We start from the raw sequence: 19652 nt of genomic DNA, 5'->3' as shown, positions 1-19652 counted from the left end.
GGCCTTCCTCATTGTATTTTTACACTTCACTTGCCAGAGTTTATGCTCCTTTCTATTTTCTTCACTAGGATTTAACTTCCACATTTAAAGGATGCCTTTTTCCCTCTCACTGCTTCTTTTACTTTGTTGTTTAGCCACGGTGGCACTTTGTTGGTTCTCTTACCGTGTTTTTTAATTTGGGGTGTACATTTAAGTTGAGCCTCTATTATGGTGTCTTTAAAAAGTTTCCATGCAGCTTGCAGGGATTTCACTTTTTGCACTTTACCTTTTAATTTCTGTTTAACTAACTTCTTCATTTGAGTGTAGTTCCTCTTTTTTAAATTAAATGCTAACCGTGGTGGGCTGCTGTGGTGGGTTCCTTCCCCTCCTCCCCCCAACAGGGATGTTAAATTTTATTATGTTATGGTCACTATTACTAAGCAGTTCAGGTAGATCACCTTTTGGACCAGATCCTGTGCTCCACTTAGAACTAAATCAAGAATTGCCTCTCCTCTGGTGGGTTCCAGGACCAGCTGCTCCAAGAAGCAGCCATTTATCGTGTCTAGAAACTTCATCTGTGCATCCCGTCCTGAGGTGACGTGTACCTGGTCAGTATGGGGCTAGTTGAAATTCCTTGTTATTACTGAATTTTTGCTTTCTGTCACATACAGTGCCCCTCCCTCACCAGCACGACCTGTTCTGTTCTTCTGATAGATTTTGTACCTTGGTATTACTGTGTCCCACTGATTATCCTCATTCCACCAAGTTTCTGTGTTGCCTGTTACATCAATATCCTCGTTTAATAGGAGGCATTCTAGTTCACCTATCTTGTTATTTAGACTTCTAGCAGTGGTATATAAGCGTCGGAGTGCCTGGGCTAGGGGTCGGAGTGCGGGGGGGCGGGGGGGATTTGCCTGGGCTTGGCGGGGGAGGGTTGCCTGGGCTGTGGATCGGAGTGTGGGGGGAGAGGGGCCTGGGCTGGGGGTTGGAGTGCAGGGCGGGGAGGCTGCAATTCCTGAATGCTAATCCTGGCTCGGATACTGACTCCTGGTGTGACTTGGGGCAGGTTACCTGTCCTCCATGCCCATCTGTAAAACAGGGATGGTGATATCAAGCTTGGTCATTGGGGGTTGTGAGGGTCAAGTGGGAACTACCGATCTGCGGAGATGTAAATTAATTGCTATACCAAGCATTATGATTAACCCATTGCTGCATCCTGCCATGGAAATCTGACTGCATGGGGCTTCTCTTCTTGTTTGGGCAGGATCTGTCCAGTGTCTCCAGTAGCCCCACCTCGAGTCCCAAAACCAAAATGGCTGCTGTATCATCTGTCCAGAAGTCCAGCCAGATGGGTGCCACCCAGCTGCTGAAGAGACATGTGCAGAGAACAGACGGGGTCCTGACACACAAGCAGGCACAAGGTAACGCCCCAGCAGCTCGCTCCACTCGCTTCCTCCTCATTACCCCGGTACAGCCCCTTGCGGGTGTCACTGTCCAGCTATACTCTTACTTTGCCCTGCAGGATTATTCTAAGTCTGCAACCTTCCTTTGGTCATGTGACATTCAGATGGGGCGGTGTCCCCACAGCTTAGACCCCATGCACTGTCACTCCTAAGTAGTGGCATATGGGAGCTGACTCTGGGCAGGAAATGGTAGCCTCTCTGGCATAGGAGGGTGAGTCACTTACAGGCCTTTGCTTTGCTATTGCCCAGACTGGGAAGGGTCTTTGCCTGTCTTGGTGGCCAAATCATCGTGCAGTTGTAGAATGTCGGCCCAGTGGGTGTGGGCACATCCGTTTTGGGGCACCTGATGGGCTGGTGGTTTGTATCAGTGAAGATTTTCTAGGGAGTAAAGGGTGGTCGGGGTGGGTAAGGCCACTGAGCCGGGATGAAGATGAGGGTCTAGCGCAGGGGTAGTCAATAGGTGGATTGTGGCCAAATCCAGACCGCCAGATGCTTTTGAATGGACCCCCAAATCTCTTTATTTACTTCTTATCATTGTTGTTTTTCTGGCATCTGGACCGTTCCTGTACCTTGACAAAAAATAATTTGACTACCCCTGGTCTAGAATGCAGGGGAGGGCCAGCCACCAAGAAGGAAAGGCTAACCGGAGCTGTGTTTTTTGTCCTGTGGGATGCTGATTAGATCTTGGGATGAACCTTCAGTCGTGCGGGGAAAGGTCTGACAGGCAGGGCTCTGTCTGGTGCAGGCAGGGTTGTGGTAGCCATGTTGATCCCAGGATATTAGAAGGACCAGGTGAGTGAGATAATATCTGTTATTGAATGGCTTCTGTTGGTGCGAGAGACGAGCTTTTGAGCTACACAGAACAAGAGCGCCGTATAAGTTTGAAAGCTCGTCTCTGTCACCAACAGACGTCAGTCCAGTAAAAGACATTACCTCCCCCGCATTGTCTCTCCGTGGAGCAGGAGGTATGTTTTCCTCTGGAACCTGTGGATAATACTTTGTCATGGATGGGCCATAGAAAACCCCTCCTGGCAAACACTATTGATTTAGTTGGGGTTGGTCCTGCTTTGAGCAGGGGATTGGACTAGGTGACCTCCTGAGGTCTCTTCCAATCCGAATCTGCTATGATTCTATGATAATTAGGAAGTAGTTCTCCCGTCTCCAATCTTTCTTGCTTCCTTTGCTCAGGACAGATCTGAACAGGCCTGCCAGTTCCCCGTGAGCATTGCCCTGTGCTCCAGCTAGTTCTTTCTCTGATTCACAGTAGGTTGCAGACTGGAACTTGAGCCCAGGTCTTGCGCATAGTAGAGCAATGCAAGAACCGTTGAAGTCTGCTCTGGCCTATGTTTTATCTATAGGAGCAAGTTCCTGGCGAGTATATGAAGGGAACTGAGCAGGAGAAGGCTCTGTGGTTAGTATCATTGCAGACACTTCTGCAGGGTAAAGACAGTCCAGAGGGAGGGTTCACGGAAGCGTTGTGGCAATGAATGTTTGTGTGTACTAGTTACTGCTTTCCAGTCATTGCCAGCATTTCAGCACAGAGATGGCCAGTGTGACTAGGTCTAGGGTGTCTGTGTGGACAGCTCCAATATCAGACATGGGGCGGAGCCCAGCATCACAAGCCTGCTCGTGCTCCCTGGAGGCGGTCATCAGGGGACAGTTAGGGGGCTGTGGGAAGGATGCTGTGTAGTTTGGTAGTGCTCTGGGAGGGGGAGGGAGAGGGATGTCTCCAGACCTGTTGCCCCTTCTCAGGCGGGTGTGATGCATTGCAGTTTGGGGGATGAGTCGGGGTGTCTCCAAATGCCATGAGGTTGCATCACGGAGCTGTACTTCCATCTGTCAGAGTGAGTGGTGTCTGCAGAGCTCCCCGCTGCCCAGCTGGTCCCAGGGGAGTGAGTGGTGTCTGCAGAGCTCCCCGCTGGCTGGCTGTGGGTCCCAGGGAGTGAGTGGTGTCTGCAGAGCTCCCCGCTGCCCAGCTGTGGGTCCAGAGGAGTGAGTGGTGTCGGCAGAGCTCCCCGCTGCCCAGCTGTGGGTCCAGAGGAGTGAGTGGTGTCGGCAGAGCTCCCTGCTGCCCAGCTGTGGGTCCCAGGGGAGTGAGTGGTGTCGGCAGAGCTCCCCGCTGCCCAGCTGGTCCCAGGGGAGTGAGTGGTGTCTGCAGAGCTCCCTGCTGGCCAGCTGTGGGTCCCAGGGGAGTGAGTGGTGTCTGCAGAGCTCCCCGCTGCCCAGCTGGTCCCAGGGGAGTGAGTGGTGTCTGCAGAGCTCCCTGCTGCCCAGCTGTGGGTCCCAGGGGAGTGAGTGGTGTCGGCAGAGCTCCCTGCTGCCCAGCTGTGGGTCCCAGGGGAGTGAGTGGTGTCTGCAGAGCTCCCCGCTGCCCAGCTGGTCCCAGGGGAGTGAGTGGTGTCTGCAGAGCTCCCCGCTGGCCTGTTGTGGGTCCCGGGGAGTAAGTTGTGTGTGCAGAGCTCCCCGCTGGCCGGCTGTGGGTCCTAGGGAGTGAGTGGTGTCTGCACAGCTCCCTGCTGGCTAGCTGTGGGTCCTAGGGGGTGAATGGTGTCGGCAGAGCTCCCTGCTGTCCAGCTGTGGGTCCAGGGGAGTGAGTGGTGTCTGCAGAGCTCCCCGCTGGCCGGCTGTGGGTCCTAGGGGGTGAGTGGTGTCTGCAGAGCTCCCCGCTGGCCGGCTGTGGGTCCTAGGGGGTGAGTGGTGTTTGCAGAGCTCCCCGCTGGCCGGCTGTGGGTCCTAGGGGGTGAGTGGTGTCTGCAGAGCTCCCCGCTGGCTAGCTGTGGGTCCTAGGGGATGAGTGGTGTCTTCAGAGCTGCCTGCCCCCACCGGTGAAAGTCAGCTGTGGGTCCAGGGAGTGAGTGGTGGCTGCAGAGCTGCCTGCCCCCTGCCTGTTGTCTGTCTCTCCCCCCACCCCCGTGAAAGCCAGCTGTGATACTGTAATTCTCTCTGATTCATTTCAGCTCAGTTTGCTGCTTTTCTGAAACAAAACATGCTGGTGAGGAAAGCTCTTCCTCCTGGCACCTCTTCATGTCTCTTTGGTGAGTATCTCCTCACTTCCTCTCTCTCTCCGCTTTCTTCCTCCTCCTCTGGCTTTCCTCCATCACCTTCCTCTCCTCCTCGCACTGGTTTGGGGGGCATTCTAGCGTGTGGTCCCCCTCTCTCTGCTCTTTGCTTTCTCATTGCTGTCGTGGGAGCTGAAGCAAAACAGCCACACCCCTCCCCTGGCTTTCCCTCTTTCTGGCCGGTAAATGTTCCCTGGGAGTGACATGATTTTGCAGTGGTTTGCTCTGATGGACTGTGGCATCATGTGAGTGTCCTGGCAGCTTCCTGTGGTCAGGAGCGTAACTCTTTTGTGTGCTGGGTCTGGTTGGCTGAGATGCAGACCACAGCATGGGGAGTTGTGCTTTTGACATGGAAGGCGCTTCGTTGATGCATGGTACAGGAAAGTGCTTTGGACAGCCTGTCGTGGGTGCAGAGACGGGGCTGCTTAGTGGCTCAAGGAGGCCGGCTGGAGCATCTTTCCAAACCCATGGAGAGTTGGAGGAGGAACAGCAGAGGAGTGGGTAGGGAGGGCGAGGGATTCCTTGGGAAAGCAGGAAGGCAGTGCTGAATTGGATCCTGAAATGGATAGGAAGCCACTGTTGATGGTGGGAGAATGGGACTGGAGGAAGAGACTCTGGCTACTGTATGTCAGAGCCTCTGAGACCTAGAGATGGGGGGCCAGATTCATAGCTGAGCTAAATGGATTCAACTTCTTTGCCTCCAATTGCATTGGCTGCCACTGTGGAGTCAAGCTGAAGGATTTGAGGTTAGAAGAGGTTGGTGATAAAGGTCTGGAGGAGGATTTTAGCAGGGTTAGGCTGGTAAGAGGGTTGGGAGGCATTTCAGTTGCTGTAATAGCTGGATCTATCTCTAATGCGAGTTGCTTTGTCATGACATGACCTGTCAGTGCCAGAGCGGGTGGCCCTCGGCTGTGGGGAGTGTGATGGAGGAACACCTCTCTGTAAAGCATGGTGTTTCATGGCATAGTGCTGGTGGCTTCTTGTCTGGACGAATGAAGCTCTGGATAATTAGTTGGAGACCAGCGGGACTCTGAGGTGCTGTAGCTGGGTTCTCTGAGATACCAGGAGGTCCCCATCCCTCTCTCTGCCTAACACACAACTGGGTTATTGTCCAAACACTCCCTTCTTGGGGTTTGGCTGTGTCCAGAAGTGACATAACAAAGCCCGAGGCAGGACTGTATAGACAAGCAGGTCCTAGCCTAGGCTGGCTACTTATTGAGTTCTCCTTCCCTCAAACTCTGCCTCTGAGAACTTTGGTTTTTCTACTACGGCGTTGGAGGTAATGAGATCCACCTGGTCAGGCTGCCTGGGTGACTCAGCGGAGTAGCTCTGCACTTCTCCGTGGGGTCTGAACACCCAGCAGCAGCTCACAGGCACAAAAAGGATTAATTGCCTAACTGGGGTGATTCCTGCTTGCATGCTGTCCGGATGGGAAGAGATTTTTTCCTGGGACACATTGGCAGCAGCCCCACCCTGTTTCTGGAGCATTGAGCAGGCGGCATCAGTAGGATCCAGGTGTGCAGTGTTCCACACCATCAAAGGAGCACTTCAGTCCCTGCCATCCAGCACTTTAAGGGAAAATGCCTTCATGCGGTTACATTGGATTTGCCCGCTGGCAGCTCTGACAGTAGCTAGTGCGAAGCCAGGGCTGGTCACACTGTCCTCCAGCCCTGCTGTTTCTGCGTCGGTGGGGCTGAGGAGAGGGATGCTGCCTCCCTGCAGGAGAACAGCGTGGTGGGAAGCCATGGTGAAGTGGGAGCAATAGGTTTGTCTAACTAGAGCTCAGAGCGCTGGTGCCTGGGGCTTCAGCCTGAGCGCACAGGGAGCTCTTCCCATCTGTTGTGAGAACAAGAGGCTGTGTGTGCCACAGTGATTGTGTAATGAAGGAGGCTTTGATCATGTGGAATGCAAGAGGGTGTGTTTGATCACTGGCTGTCATGGGTGCTCTGAGGAGTACTAGCATCGCTCCCCCTGCAGCTGCCGTTTCATGGTGCTGCCCAGCTGATGGCGCCGGGTGGTGTGCTTGATGCTCGGGCGGTCTCAAGGGCTTTTGCAGCGGAACTGATGCCTGTAATCTCTTCGCATAGGTGATCAAAACTCTCTGGGTAGTTCCATTCACTCTGCATGTTCACAGTTCTGGGGAAGGTGTGTAAGCTTTGCACATCTGTTATCAGCCAGCACCCCACCTTGCTGCCCTCAAAGCAGGACCCTGGGTGCAGGTGCTAAGATAATACGCATTGATGCTCGCGTTGGGGTAGAGCAATGCCAACAAATAAATGCCTAGCAGTAATGTGGTTCAGCTGCACTCTCCCCCAGCAGTAGGTCGGGGACCTGCTCCTGCAAAGTGGGGTCATTGATCTCCAGGAGGATGAAGGCTGTTCAGTAAAGAACTTGGACCCCAAGGACTATTTCTTCTACACACATGCGCCTCCTCCCCGACCCCCATAGGAGAAGGAATTAACTACCTCAGTGACTTTTTTCAGGCTTTATATATTCTTGTTTCCCCTACGGCCCTCCCCAGCTTGAGGGTAAGTATTTAGGGCAGGTCTTCACTACCCGCCGGATCGGCCGGTAGTGATCGATCTATCACATCTCGTCTAGAAGGGATAAATCGCTCCCCGAACGCGCTCCCCATCGACTCCGGAACTCCAGCTCGCGAGAGGCGGAAGCGGAGTTGACGGGGAAGTGGCAGCGGTCGACTCATGGCCAGGTAAGTCGACCTAAGATACGCCGACTTAGCTGCATATCTTAGGTCGGCACCTCCCGCCAGCGTAGACCAGGGCTTAGAATTGAGAAATGGAGGCTGGAAGGGACCTTGACAGGTCATCTCGTCCAGACCCCTGTGCTGAGGCAGGGCCAAGTAAACCTAGACCAAACCTGACAGGTGTTTGCCCACCTGTTCTTCAAAACCTCCAGTGATGGGGATTCCACAACCTCCTTTGGAAGCCTGTTCCAGAGCTTAACTCCCCTCAGATTTAGAAAGTTTTTCCTAATCTTTAACCTAAATCTTGCTTGCTGCAGATTAAGCCTGTTACTACTTGTTCTGCCTTCAGTGAACATGGAGAACAATTGATCAGTGTCATCTTTATAACAGCCCTTAATCTATTTGAGACTGTTCTCAGGTCCCTCCTCAGTCTTTCTTTCTCAAGGCTAACTCAATGTCTCCAGTTTTTTAACATTTCCTCACAGGTCAGGTTTCTTACATCTTTTATCGTTTCTGTTGCTCTCCTGTGGACTCTCTCCAGTTTATGCACATCGTTCTTCAAGTGTGGCGCCCAGAACTGGTCACAGTACTCCAGCTGAGGCCACCCCAGTGCTGAGCGAAGTGGGACACAATTACCTCCCATGTCTTACTTACCACATTCCTGCTAATACACCCCAGAATGATAGTAGCCTTTTTTGCCACTGCATCACATGGTTGGCTCATATTCAGTTTGTGATCCACAATGACTCCCAGATTCTTTTGAGCGGTACTATGATCTAGCCAGTTATTCTCCATTTTCTACTTGTGCGTTTGATTTTTCCTTCCTAAGTGCAGTACTTTGCTCTTGTCTTTATTGAGTTTCATCTTGTTGATTTCAGACCATTTTTCTAATTTGTCCAGGTCGTTTTGAGTTCTAATGCTGTCCTCCAAAGTGCTTGCAAAGGGTTGGTGTCATGTGCCTTACTTCTATTGCCCCTTAGTCCAGAGTGGACTGAGACCAGGTGTGGTGGGAACTCCCTTTCTGAGCACTGTAGCTTTACACCTTTGACATTGGAAGGCCGGCCTTCATTTCAGCACCTCCGCTGCAGAATGTGCCGGGGCTGGGTGGTGTGCTAAAGCTTACTTCTCCAGTGAAGAGATGGACAGCAGGGTGCAAGCCATGAACTCCCGGGTTCTAAATTGAGATCATGCGGTTACATATCAGCAGTGGAATACAAATGGGCAAGATGCGGTACTGAGGAAGGATGGTCTTGTGGTTAATAATCACTTCTGTTCCCCTAGTGCCCAGGGTCCCAGTCATGTAGAGGGTTCCGTTTTGCTGGGAGCTGTGATGTGTGCGCCAGAGCATTGACACAGTAGGCCTCAGGACAGAACAGATGTGCTCGGGCAGGGTGGGTTGGGAGGCTGAGGTACAAAGGAACTGTTGAGCAGAAAAATGGAAGTCTCGGCTTGCCTATGTGAGGCCAGACAGGTTAGGATATCGGACAGAGATCCTCAATCCTGAAATCAATGGGATTTAGGCACCTATATACCTTGAATGATCTGGGCCTTAGTCTTTGTGGATCTCAGTTCCTCATCTGTACCTTGGGGATAACAGTGCCTTGCAGGGGTGTTGCGAGGGAACATACAGGGATGATTGAGCTGTGCAGGTGTGGTGGTGGTGAGCGCCAAGGAAACATGATAAAGAACTGACTCTTGCAGAGTAATGAATGGTGGAGTCCAGCAATATGCGCTGCAGTGCAGGGATGGCTGGAGCAGAGCACGGGGTCAGCAGCTGAGGTCTAATCCCAGCTTTGATGGGGTCATATGTGCATTTGGGCAAGTCACTTTACCTCTCTCTGGGCCTCAAGTTTCCCCATTGGTAAAGTGGGGATACGTGATGATGGGCTGGCATTTGTACTGTGTTTTGGAAATGAAAAACACTTTTGTAAGGGGCATTATTACTGCAGCGGTTCATAAAGTGATAAGCCTGCACTGTTTTTCAGTGCAGAAAAAGACAGGATCCTTAGACTATGCTGCCTTAGAATATGAAGAGCTCATTCTAAATACAGCAATTTGTGATGCACAAGGAAATCAATTTAGAGACGTGAGTGGTAAGGAGAGAGAGGACTCTCCAGCAGTTGGTGATGGGACACTAGATGGGGAGGGCTCTGAGTTACTACAGAGAATTCTTCCGCAGGTGTCTGGCTCCTGGGTCTTGCCCAACTGCGCAGGATCTAATTGATCACCATATTTGGGGTCAAGAAGGAATTTTCCACCATGTACTGACAAGCTGAGGTTGTTTCCTCAGCAAACTCATTCCTGCCTGAAGAAGAGGAGTTGTTGTGGCACCTTAGAGACTAACCAATTTATTTGAGCATAAGCTTTCGTGAGCTACAGCTCACTTCATCGGATGCATACTGTGGAAAATACAGAAGATGTTTTTATACACACAAACCATGAAAAAATGGGTGTTTATCACTACAAAAGGTTTTCTCTCCCCCCACCCTTCTCTCCTGCTGGTAATAGCTTATCTAAAGTGATCACTCTCCTTACAATGTGTATGATAATCAAGGTGGGCCATTTCCAGGACAAATCCAGGTTTTCTCCCTCCCCCCCCACCCCGTAAACCCACTCTCCTGTGGGTAATAGCTGATTCCTGCTGGAGTCTGCAGGCTGCGTCCTGGCGGATGTGTCCTAGGTGCCAGGCCTCCCTGGTATGGTTGAAAACGGGGGGCAGAAAGCACTGGTGAAGGGAGCTGGGGGAAATTCAACACAGGGCATTTTGGAAACATGCTAATAGAGTCCGTCCCCTTCTGCCATGTCACTTTCCCAGGGGACTCTGCAGAAAAGTCTGCGTGTTTAGGATCCAGGGTTGTTCCATGGGCTGGCTCAGGAAATGCTACACTGGGACAGATGCAGCGCTGCAGCCGGGCTGCTGCCGCCGTGTTCACACTTCCTAGAGTGACAGAAGCGGGTCTTCCAGTGCTGTACTAAACCCACCTCTTCTGCCGACCTAGTGGTGTCCACACCGGGGCTTGGGGCGGCTTCATTACACTGCACAGGATGCAAAATTCTGTAATTTTATAGTTCAGGCAACGTAACGCTGTAGTGTAGACCAGCCCTTAGTAACCAACTTCGATTTCCCTGGGCCTTGCTGGGCCCTCCCCCAAAATCTCCCCAGGAAGCAGCCTGAGTTTGAAACATTGAGATTTGATACTGCAAATACTGCGTCCACCTCAATGTCTGTGCAGCACCTGGCACAACAGGGCCTTCCACCGTAATTTAAGAATTAGAATAAGGAAAATAATATAAAACAGAGGAAACAAATCAACCCAATACAGAAGCCTTGGCATGCTGCTAATCCCCTTGCTCAGCCCAGACAGTGACAGCCTCTGTAATACTGCAGTAAATATGTCCCTTTCCGGTGCAGGTAAATAATGTGCACTATTTTCAAACAGCTCTTTGGCAGACCTTTAATCAAATACCAGTTTGTTATGAAGGATCTTTGCAGGAGCCCACGCCAGTGACCTGTAATTCAGAGGGGTGTCTTCCCACATGTTCCTGTGTCCAATGGTAGTTTTCAGGAGCTACCTCAACAGCTGAAGTTAAACTCAGCCCTGACTCTTCCACAGATGCCTTGTAAAAATGTTAACAACGTCACTTGTGTCTCTCTTGGCTTTCAGAGAGATCTGAAATCTCGCCCAAGATTTCTCTCCAGTCTTTTGCTGCTTTTTCCCAAATTCTTGAGGTGGTTCCCAACAGGCTTGAGGGCTCTTGGTGTCCCTTTTTGACCTCTAGAAGCAACACATTCACACACACGGGAACTTGGACTGTCTTGCTCTTTTATATGGCAGGTGCCCAGTAGATAATTGGTTTCGAAGAGTCTGAGTAATACCCAAACCTCAGCCAGACAGGCCTCGGAAGTCTCACGGGGATCACGGTGCAGGCCCCCTCTTTGCCAGTCACACCTTCTTCACCCTGCAGTTTCCCTATGTCAAAAGACAAAACGGAGAGGCAGACCCAGGTTGCTCTAGCCCTGACACAGGCCTTCAGCACCAGCACCCTGCGATGCAGCATCTGACGGGGGCAGCTGAGCCAGTCAGGAGGGGTTCACATGGAGCACAGCACAATCCGTTAAGATTCTCACTTGGCTCCTGCACTTCCTCAGTTTGCAGAGCAGGGCCTAAAGGACAGGCGTGGCTGTCACCGAGTCAGCCCTAGGGCTCAAGTGGGAGCAACTTGTGCTGTGGTGCTGAAGGCCTTAGGGTTCCGGTGCAGCGTGGGGCTCGGGTCACTTGCAGGTTTAAACTAGCATAAATGGTGGTTCTCTGTAACTTGACCTCTTTAAACCATGGTTTGAGGCCGTCAGTGACTCAGCCGGAGTCTGTATAGATGATCATGATGGTCCTCTCTGACATTAGAGTCTGAGTCCTGGTGCATGGAAGGCAGGAGGGGGCCGCATGAAGGAAGCTGTAGAGAATATGCATGGGCTTGTGTTCCCTCTCTGGGTATATATCGCATTATCATCCGTGCTGGAGTTATGCTATCCTCAGGGCAGCAGGTATTGGTTTCAAATATACACTTCTGTGTCTTCTAGTTCCAGTCTCCTCAGAGCAGCCAGAAGCGACTGAGAAAGAAGATGTGCGAATGCAGCTGAAGAGACATCAAACCCCCAGCCCGACCCATTGCAGCAAATCCTCCAAGCGAGCCAAAATCAAGGTGACCATTGTCTCCCACGGGGAAGCTGCTGGCACGGGGAATGGAGCACCCCTCGTTGCACAGCCAGAAAGTGAGTCCCAGTTCCAGAACTGCTCTTTAAACCGGAGATATTTACATTCAGTGATATTTACATGGAGATCGGGTAGTTGGTGTGTCTCAGGCCAGCTCTGGGTATGAGGATATGTCTGCTGACAAAGATGGAGCCAAAGGGGAGGAACCTTCTTCTTTAACAACATAGACATGGCGGGCAGCCTAAGCGGTTCCAGATGCCAGCGACTGGGTGCTCAGTGATGCTTGGGGAAGGGTGGGGATTGAAGTCCCATAATAGATAGTGTACAGCAGAGCATATGGCAGAAGCTTCGGTTCAAGGGAGTCGTTCAAATTGTATGTGCCAGGGTGAAAGGCTGATTGTGTGTGCGGGGGGAAGGGTTTTCCCTTTGTATATGACTTAGCACAATCTACTGAGTTGTGAGGGACATGGTCTTTTCACTTTCCTCTGAAGCTTCAGGCCACTGCTGGACGCAGGATACTGGTCTTGAGGGACACTCAGTCTCGTTCAGTTTTGTAAGTCTGTGGCTTGCTTAAGTGTCTGTCCCTCAAACCCTGATGCTGTAGAAGTGATAACAAAGGACTCCCAAACAGGTTGGAATCTCTCTGCAAAGATCTCATCTGGGACCCGCTCCTGCCATACAAGGAGGACCATGTTGGGATTTGATGTGGTCTCCCATGGAAGAATCTCTGTGTATTCTCGGTATAGAATAGTTTCCTGCTCTGCTGATCCCCTTTGGGCATTGCAACGGTCTGAAGTCTGTCAAATACACCTTTTATATATACATTTGCAAAACCCAACTCTTCTCCCGTCTTCTCCTGGGTTAAGAAAACCCTGCTGTGATGTGAGTTGCAACTTGGTGAGCTGCAGTCCAGAGAGAGCTGTAGTGTGTTCAGCTTTGTTTCCCTCCAGCACTGGAGAGGAGGCCAGGAATTTTGTTTGCTTATTGTAACCACTGTACATTAAGGAAACTGTCCGTTGTGGTAGGCCAGGTTGATGCATAGTAGGACTTCTGCTTGGAGCACCAAAAAAGAATTCTTAAACGTAATTGCAAGTGAGTGGAATTAGTGTGCAGCGTAGGACTGAAAGGGTCAGCACGCCATTCCAAAGCCCTGGGAAATCAGAGATTTTTCAAAGCTGTAAAGTAAATTGATCCATTTTGCACCATTTCTTGGTTAATTTAACAGTTGGTTTTACTGTGAAAATTAACTAATGAATATATTGTGGCTTACCTTCAACAGCTTTGGAAGTCTCTGATTTCCTGGATTTTTTTTTTTAATTTTCAAAACTTTATTTCTTTTCACAGAAAAAAAATGAAATGCAGAAGTAAACATGAACCAAACAAGAATTCCCTCTTACCGTGCGTGAGCAGGAGGAATACACAGGACAAACGCATTTGTATCCCAAACACCGCAATAAACAAATATTGTAACTCACCGGCCTTTCTGTGTATTTTGTAAAGTGTCTCAATAGAATGCTTACAAAATCAACCACTAGAAAACCGGCATGTGCTCAATGATCCATCGAGGCAGTAGAATTGTATAATAATAATAATCTGGCAAGGAGGAAGTGGGGGTGTGAGTGAAGTAGAAGCAGATTAGTGGAATTCACCAGAGATGCTTACATCCCTGTGCTGAGCACCTGGTATCCAGTGCTTTCAAATGTCGAAGCTGATTCCCTCAGTCCTATTGTGCATCATAAGATTGTCGCAATGGCAACTTCCTGGTTTTATTAGTGATTCTATTTGGTTTGATGTTTCTGGAAGGACTCGCTTTCCTAGAACGTGCTAGAAAATATTTGGGATTGTGCTGGAGCTTTCCTTTAAAAAGTGCTTTGGGCAGCAGGATGAGCTCTGTTCCCCCAGCATTGCTCTGTGTCACTGGGCCGTGCGTGATGGCAGGGGCTCCCCAAAGGCTGGAATAGGGCAGAGCTTTACGTCTTGTGTTTTTCTTTGTTTCCCACAGGTGTGCCAGGAAAGCCCCCCACCATGACCGTAGGCCAGTCTGGGTCAGGCGTAAAGGAGTTCTCGGGACTACTTACCACCACCAAGTGAGTGTATCATTTTATTTTTAATCTGTGGATCTCTGAGAGAGCTGAGCCGACGCCAGGCTCCAGAGAGCAGTGATTCCAGTGTCTGCCACTTCCTCGGACCTTGAGTGTGAAAGGATATGTCAGAGGTCCAGCTCTATGTCTGAATCCTGAGATATAGGAGATATCCAGTCCCCTGGAACCTACCCCTCGTTGGTGTTGACTTGTTGCAGGGCAGTCCTGAGATGTGTTGGCAGAGCGAGGGGAGTAGTGGGGAGGGCATCCTGGTGATAGGAATATCTCTCTCTTTCTATGGGGGAGACAAAGATTGAAATGATAGATTCAAACCTCCTGATCTTTGTGATTCTGGCACTGCTTTCTCTCTCCCTGCATCTTCTGCCTTAACCTGGACTCCAGTTCCTGTCCTTAAAGCATCTTCCCTGCCCAACCCTTGTCTCTGCCACTGCGGCCTCCCTGCCTGCTGCCAGACTCGCCCCCCAGCGCTGGAGGAGTATTTAAAGTAATTCTCCTTTGAAATGCCCCCCCCCCCCCCCCCCCCGGGAGTTTCTTGCTGTACATTTAATGCTGTCTCAGTCTTCTCATCTCCCATGGTGCTGCTCTGGTTTCCTGTATGCCTCAGAGCGGCAGCCCCTGCCTTTAACCTGGAACAGGAGGCAGGATCTGGAAAATAAAAACGGTTTTAAATTGAGACGTCCCTTTAACTCCCAAGGTGGAATCTGTCTGTGTATAACACCTAGTCGGCGTGGCATGGGGACAGAGGGCTTCCAGTCACCCCGCATTTCAGAAATAGACATCCTACTCCATTTGTGCGTGCTTCTATCTCCCGTCATGGAGGCGCAGCCGCTGCGGCAGTTTTGAGTTCACCACAGTAAAGTTTTCAGTCTCACCCAGCCCTTCCAGAAGGAGAGTGGCTCTGGGCTGTGTTTGACCCCTTGGCTGCAATCTTTGTCCTGGAAATACATCCCCTTGGAGTTTGTTGGTTACTGGAGTGCATTTGCCGAGTTTCTCTGTTTATTTTCCAGGCTGAATTCTGCAGCGGAAACCCCCACCCTCAGCTCTACCCCCTCGGCCATGATCCCTAGCAGCACAGCTCCCAGCGCCTTCCATTCCTTGCAGAGCAGGCTGGTGGCCAGCAGTGCCCACTGCAGGCAGGCCCAGCCTAGCAACGCACTCCAAGGTACATGTCTCTTTCTTCATGCCTGGCTTGGGAGTCTGCAAAGCAAACCTGGCCTGCGAGACGGATCTGTTGGAATCAGTCGTGTGTTTCCCTGCCTGCACCTTTGCTCTAACCCGGGAGTGGCTGAGAACCTTCCCAGCGTTTGGCTATCCCGGGGGCCTGATGAGGCCAGTGGCTTACTCAGGAGCTGGAAAGTGAGCCTGGTGGAGGATGGAACACTGGGCCAGGCCCTGTTTCCATTGCGGTCAAGGGCAGCTAGACTGGGTGACATTGTTTCAGCGAATAATACATCTGCAGAAAAGTCCATTTTGGGGGATACTTTCAGGTCAAATTTAGCGAATAGTATCAACCTAGAAATGGGGGGGGGGGATTCCAAAGTGGTTTATTTTGGTCCATTTTTAAATGGAACATTTCAGCTTTTTTGTTTTGAAACGGTGTTTTGTTTAATAATTTAGTATTAAAAAAGGGTGAAAGACACCCCAAAGTGACCTGGAGCAAAACAGAAAAACTTGAAGAACAAACAAACCGACCCCCAGATGTATTTTGTTTTGATAAGAAAAACCGTCAAAATTCAATTTCAGTTTGAACCGAACCACGTTTTTGTCAGATTTTTTGGTTCAGCTTCTGAAATAAGAAATCAATGATGCTCTCAGCTCTAATGGCAACATCTCCACCGATTTCGGTTGTATGGGAGCAGGAAGTGGCTCGCTATCTGGTGTTCTAGACACGACTGGCCCTGCCTACACTGGGCGCACATCCTGTGTGCAGTCATGCGAGTTGATAGGTGTTGGGTCGTGTTCTAGAATGGTGTTTTCCTCCTGGAGACATAGCTCATAGGGAGGACCGAGGGGCTCCCACAGGTCAAGAGGTAGCGTGACTCAGGGGACAGCCTCCTGCTGAAGCTAGTCCACCAAAGGTGAGAAACTGGCTCTTCATGGCAGATTATTCCTCAGCCTTGTTTGCTTTCAGGAGCAGCGTCTGCTAGCAGCCTCCTGCAGGGACTGAGCTTCAGCCTGCAGGACATCGGCACCAAGTCACCAGCCCTTCCAGCGAGCGTAGCATCCGTGGGGCCATCCATACAGGTAGGCAGCCCTAGCGACATGGAGGGTTTCAGATAGGCACAGGCTCTCCTGGAGAGCGGGAAACTGGATCTAGAGAGCTTGGGAGGACAGCATCCTTGTCATCCTGGAAGTAGAGCTCTGCTGCGGTAAGGAGCTCTCTTGAGGCTCTTGCTCTTGTGTTTGGCGCTTGTACCCTCAGGAGGAGGGTACTTGAGGAGCAAGGGTGATGGATGCCTTCTCTACAAGGACCACTGCTGTCTGCAGCCTGCCCTCCCATCTGGAGGCTGGGTGCAGTGATAGCATGAGGTGCATGGCAAGTGGGAGTTCTGGCACAGGAGACATTGAAACCTAAACTTGACAAAACACTAGACAATGCAATGTAGGGAATGGTCCTGCACGAGCCCCGGGGAGTGGGTGAGACGAGCCCGCTGGGCCTTTCCCACTCCTGCTTCTCACAGTGGAGTTGATTGCAGCCCCATCAGCTCTAGCAGGGGCAGCCTGCAATGCTCCACCTCTATCTGAGCAGCCTCCACGCAGATCAAGGTGGTTTATTCATGCTAGGGCCAGTAGTCTCCATGGGCTGCCCCTTCATCTTAAAATCAGGGTGTCCATTGTGAAAGGGCCAAACTTCATCCACCCTTGGGCTGAGATGCACTGGCTGCCTACTGGGATGAAGGGTGGGAAGACTCTGCCAGACCTCGGAGACCTCGAACTTCCCTTGAGAGTGAGGGGGAGCAGGGAAAGACATCCTGCCCCTTCCTCCCTGGTGCTCACCGCACTTGCCTTGCCTTGCAGACCTCAGCTGGGAAGACACCAGCACCTATCCAGAGTCTGAGTGCCATAACCACGGGCACCGGGACAATCGTCCGCACCATTCCAGTCGCCACATCCTTGTCGTCTCTTGGAGCCTCGGGGAGCGGGAAGCCCACAGCTATTCACCAGTTGCTGACCAATGGCGGGCTGGCCAAGCTGGCCAGCAGCCTTCCTGGCTTGGCTCAGATCTCCAATCAAGCGGCAGGTAAGGGGCTAGTGCTGGTGGGGGGTTTGGAGACGGAGATGCAGGCCCCCTCCCATCTCCTTTCAGACTGTAGTTTGCATTTACAAAGCTTGTTTGAAGTTCAGAGTGATCTGTGTATGCCGACTTACCCTCCTGAAGCCACTGCAAGGAGGGAACTATTGCCGCCCCCCGTGGAGACACTGAGGCACAGAGAGAGGAGGCGATTTGCCCAAGGTGTCACAGTGAGTCAGTGGCGGATCTGGGAGTGGAATTTGTGAGTCCAGCGAGAGAATTTACATCCCTCGCAGGGTGAAGGGGGGATCCGCCACCATAGACAGTGAACATCCATTTCCTCCCCAGTAGGAGTCCATCTTCATCATGCACATGATTGAAGGCCCCTTTGTATGTTCCTTAATACCAGGCAGAATTATACCTCGCATGGTTTAGGATGGCTTGTAAACAGGGCCAGGTGGCTGTCTCTGAACAGTGAGTCCCCTAATTCAGAGCATTCCAGGCGCCATAGAGCCAAGATCCAGCTACGGATGCGGGCTGTGTGTTCCTTAGAGATGCCAGCCAAGGTCAGACTTGTGCCCTGTCTGCTCATCCGAGCTAGTGACCGCCATTCCAGCCGTCAGCTCCATGCTCTGGAACTCGCATTACTGCCTTGGGTCGTGCTGACATCCTTGTTACACAGCACATGGTCTGGTAATAGGAAAAGTGTAGGGGGTCTGGGTGCAGGTCTCCGAATATTACTGCCAGAGACTGTGCCTGGAGAGCTAGTGTTGGGCTTTCCCAGAGGTGGATTTGCTGAGCTGTATGTTGTGTTGGGGACTGTGATCCTTGCCACACTCCATGTTCGGTCTGTCCTATAGCTGAGCTCCATTTGCTGGCAGTTAGGGAGCAGCTGCCTGGCAGCTGGCAGGGCGGGGTTGTGTCTGTTTGATCTGATTCTCCTGTAAAAGCCCGGGGCGAAGTGTGTGCTCGGAGATCGGCTGGTCGCAGTGACTTGCCTCGCTCCTGTGTCTTCCAGGCTTGAAGGCTCCGACCACCATTACAGTGACCCTACGGGGGCAGCCTAACCGTGTCACTACCCTGAGCCAAGCGGCTGTGGGGACTATCCATCCTCAGCTGGAGGAGCAGCAGCTGCAAACTCAGACACCTCAGGTAATTCTGGGTCTCTGGTCTTAGGTGAAGAGAAGCCGTTGGGCGTATGTTATGCTTCCATCACCAGTGTTTGCTGACCCACATGTTTTGTGCAGAAGCATCTCTCCTGGGGGGAGTGTTCTGCAATATGGCCCAGCAACCCTCATTGGGATTTTCTCAGTAGGGTTTTGCCAATGCTGAAGCCAGGGTGTTGACTCCCTTATGAGCTGTTGTGCCCCTGTGCTGTGATTTGAGCGGAGACTGAAGTGGACAGGAATGAGCGCTTGTGAGGGAGAGCAGTGTGCGCTTTCTGGGCAGAAAGGGGCGTAGTAGGACAGTGGTTGAAGATAGATCCGTCCTCTCCTGCCACAAACGCAGAGGCCTCCACCCAAACAGTGTATCTGATGTTACCTCACAGCTGCACTTAATCAACTGGAAATGCCAAACCACAGCAGTTACTTTGGATCCAAACACCTGGAGTTGGTGTCAGCCTGGGAGCCCCTGTTTAATGTCCCTCTGACACTTGGGGCTTTCTGGAGAGGTGTTTGTAGACCCTGCTCTGTGACGAGGAAGGCAGAAAGGGGCTCCCTCCAGAGCTGAGGTCGGTTTGGGCCCAATTTGACCCGAACCTGACTAGACCACAGACAATCCAAACCCGGCCTGTGGTTGTTTTCATACCCGACCCTGGCGCTTGTAGCTAGTCCCAGGGGTTGCAAGGGTGTAGCTGCCAGCCCAGACGCTGTTTTCCGTACTTTGTTTCCTCCTTCAAGCCGCAGGGCTAATTATCCTCCAGCCCTGCTCTCCCTCCGGAAGCTTGTAGTCAGGTCTGCTGGGGTCAAGTCAGATTACAGGACTCTACTCCAGAGCCTCTTGCTGCATCTCTTTCAACAAAGGGTCAAACGAGTGAGGTCGGGGCGGGGGGCGGCGGGGCGGCACAGCACCCCATCCTGTGCCTGGAGCTTGGTGCCTCAAGCCTTCAGATCCCTGAACTGAGACCAGGCACCCGGATGGCTAATGACTGGCAGGTGTCTGTGGGTAACACCAGTGTCTCCATACTGTCATCTCCTCCACAGGTCCCAACACTTCCCCATGCAGGTGGCAGGACCCAGTGAGGTGGGACTGTTCAGCATTTATCATGTTCTCTAGGGCAGTGTTCGTCAACGACCGGTCTGTAGGCTGGTGCTGGTCCCGAGAGCTCCCTGACACGGTTTAGGAAGGTGGCAAGCCAGTCCCTGGTATCGAAAAGGTTGAAAAACACTGCCATAAAGTA

At 51.6% G+C, this 19652-nt stretch overlaps 1 protein-coding gene across 15 annotated transcripts in view; it reads left to right on the top strand.

Annotated features, from left to right (window-relative positions):
- The window catches only part of KANSL3 (KAT8 regulatory NSL complex subunit 3), a 78269-nt gene that overhangs the window by 23772 nt on the left and 34845 nt on the right, over nt 1-19652 (top strand). For 13 of the 15 annotated variants that reach the window (XR_014709712.1, XR_014709713.1, XM_084615152.1 and 10 more), the window contains exons 14-21: nt 1244-1400; nt 4400-4477; nt 11785-11976; nt 13920-14004; nt 15027-15181; nt 16151-16263; nt 17038-17260; nt 18270-18403. Coding sequence is in view for 13 of the 15 variants with exons in the window: in XM_084615152.1 (XP_084471278.1) it covers nt 1244-1400; nt 4400-4477; nt 11785-11976; nt 13920-14004; nt 15027-15181; nt 16151-16263; nt 17038-17260; nt 18270-18403 (1137 nt within the window). In the remaining 2 variants the exon portion in view is untranslated. Of the gene's footprint in view, nt 1-1243; nt 1401-4399; nt 4478-11784; nt 11977-13919; nt 14005-15026; nt 15182-16150; nt 16264-17037; nt 17261-18269; nt 18404-19455; nt 19652 lie in introns of those variants that run through there. The other 2 variants (XM_084615146.1, XM_084615151.1) reach the window with 2 other exon arrangements.

This window comes from Lepidochelys olivacea (assembly GCF_965140295.1).
Source record: "Lepidochelys olivacea isolate rLepOli2 genome assembly, chromosome: 26".
Taxonomy (NCBI): domain Eukaryota; kingdom Metazoa; phylum Chordata; order Testudines; family Cheloniidae; genus Lepidochelys; species Lepidochelys olivacea.
The sequence above is the reverse complement of the archived record's forward strand: the minus strand, read 5'-3'. Positions and strand labels throughout refer to the sequence as shown.